This window comes from Mesitornis unicolor, unplaced genomic scaffold, assembly GCF_000695765.1.
Source record: "Mesitornis unicolor isolate BGI_N332 unplaced genomic scaffold, ASM69576v1 scaffold44624, whole genome shotgun sequence".
Taxonomy (NCBI): domain Eukaryota; kingdom Metazoa; phylum Chordata; class Aves; order Mesitornithiformes; family Mesitornithidae; genus Mesitornis; species Mesitornis unicolor.
Genome location: NW_010180207.1, coordinates 2,095 through 3,112, shown reverse-complemented (window position 1 = coordinate 3,112; position 1,018 = coordinate 2,095). Strand labels below are relative to the sequence as shown.

Sequence of the window (1,018 nt, the reverse complement as noted above, 5' to 3'; positions counted from 1 at the left end):
GGGCTGCCACCGGGTGTCCGACTACAAGCACCACTGGAGCGATGTGCTGGCAGGGCTGCTCCAAGGGGCTCTCATTGCCATCTTCGTTGTGAGTGTCCCCGCTGTCACCCGCTGCTGTGCTGCGCAGCTGCTGGCTGCAGCCCAGCCTGCTAATGAGGTCCCCAAACCCTCTTTCCCGTGGGTCTTTTCCAGGTCTGCTACGTCTCCGACTTCTTCAAGCACCGTCCGCCGCGGCAGTGTGATGCCAAGGACCCGGAGCGCAAGCCAAGCCTTCCGCTCACCATGAGCGACCCTGACCGCAATCACTACAGCTACCGTGGCGCCCCGTGAGCACCGGGCAGCAAACCTGCCCCTCGCTGCGCTCAGTTGGGGTCGGGAACATCGGCCCCGTTAACTGCTGGCTCCACCACTCCGGTGCCTTTTGCTGCTGCAGGTACCCATGGGACTCTCTGCCCATCCCCACTCCCAGCTCACCATGGTGCCTCGGTGCTTGCCGGTGCCTGGCAGCCCCTGCCTGCAGGAAGGGAACATCATTGGTCCCCTTTGAGCCTGAGTTACCCCATGGCTGAGTCCCAGCCCTCGGCGGGAGGGGACAGGGGTACCTTGGGGTGGATTTGTCACCAGGCAAAGAGCAAACTGGTCAGGAAGCCTGAGGTTGGCCGTGCCAACTGTGATCCCTGTCTCATCACCAGCCCTAGGAGTACAAATCTTCAGAGGCACGGAGGGAGGAGGGCAGCCGCTGGGTAGCAGTGCTTTTTGGAAAGGATTAAAGGGATCCAGAGCTGCTCTTTGTTCCCTGGGTACCTGTAGCAGCAGGGGCCATTGCAGGCTGTTCCTGGTGCTGGGAGCCACAGCTCCTTGCATCCCCCCCTGCTTTGCACCTGGCTTGGGGTGAGGGTGCTCGAGCCTTGGTCTCTCCTGCAGCTTCAGCCAATGCTTTAGGGGTAGAGGGGGTAGCGGGAAGGGCAGAAGCTTTCTGTGGTAAATAGATGGGGATGTGGAGCTCGACACGACTCCG

The 1,018-nt window shown here is 61.6% G+C and overlaps 1 protein-coding gene across 1 annotated transcript in view; it reads left to right on the top strand.

The window, feature by feature from the left end:
- Nucleotides 1–330, top strand: part of PPAP2C (phosphatidic acid phosphatase type 2C) — a 1,532-nt gene extending 1,202 nt beyond the window's left edge. The window contains exons 4-5 of the mRNA XM_010183034.1: nt 1–88; nt 193–330. The exon at nt 1–88 is cut by the window's left edge and continues 113 nt beyond it. Of these exons, the coding sequence (XP_010181336.1) occupies nt 1–88; nt 193–330 (226 nt within the window). The remainder of the gene's footprint in view (nt 89–192) is intronic.
- The last annotated feature ends 688 nt before the right edge of the window (nt 331–1,018 follow it).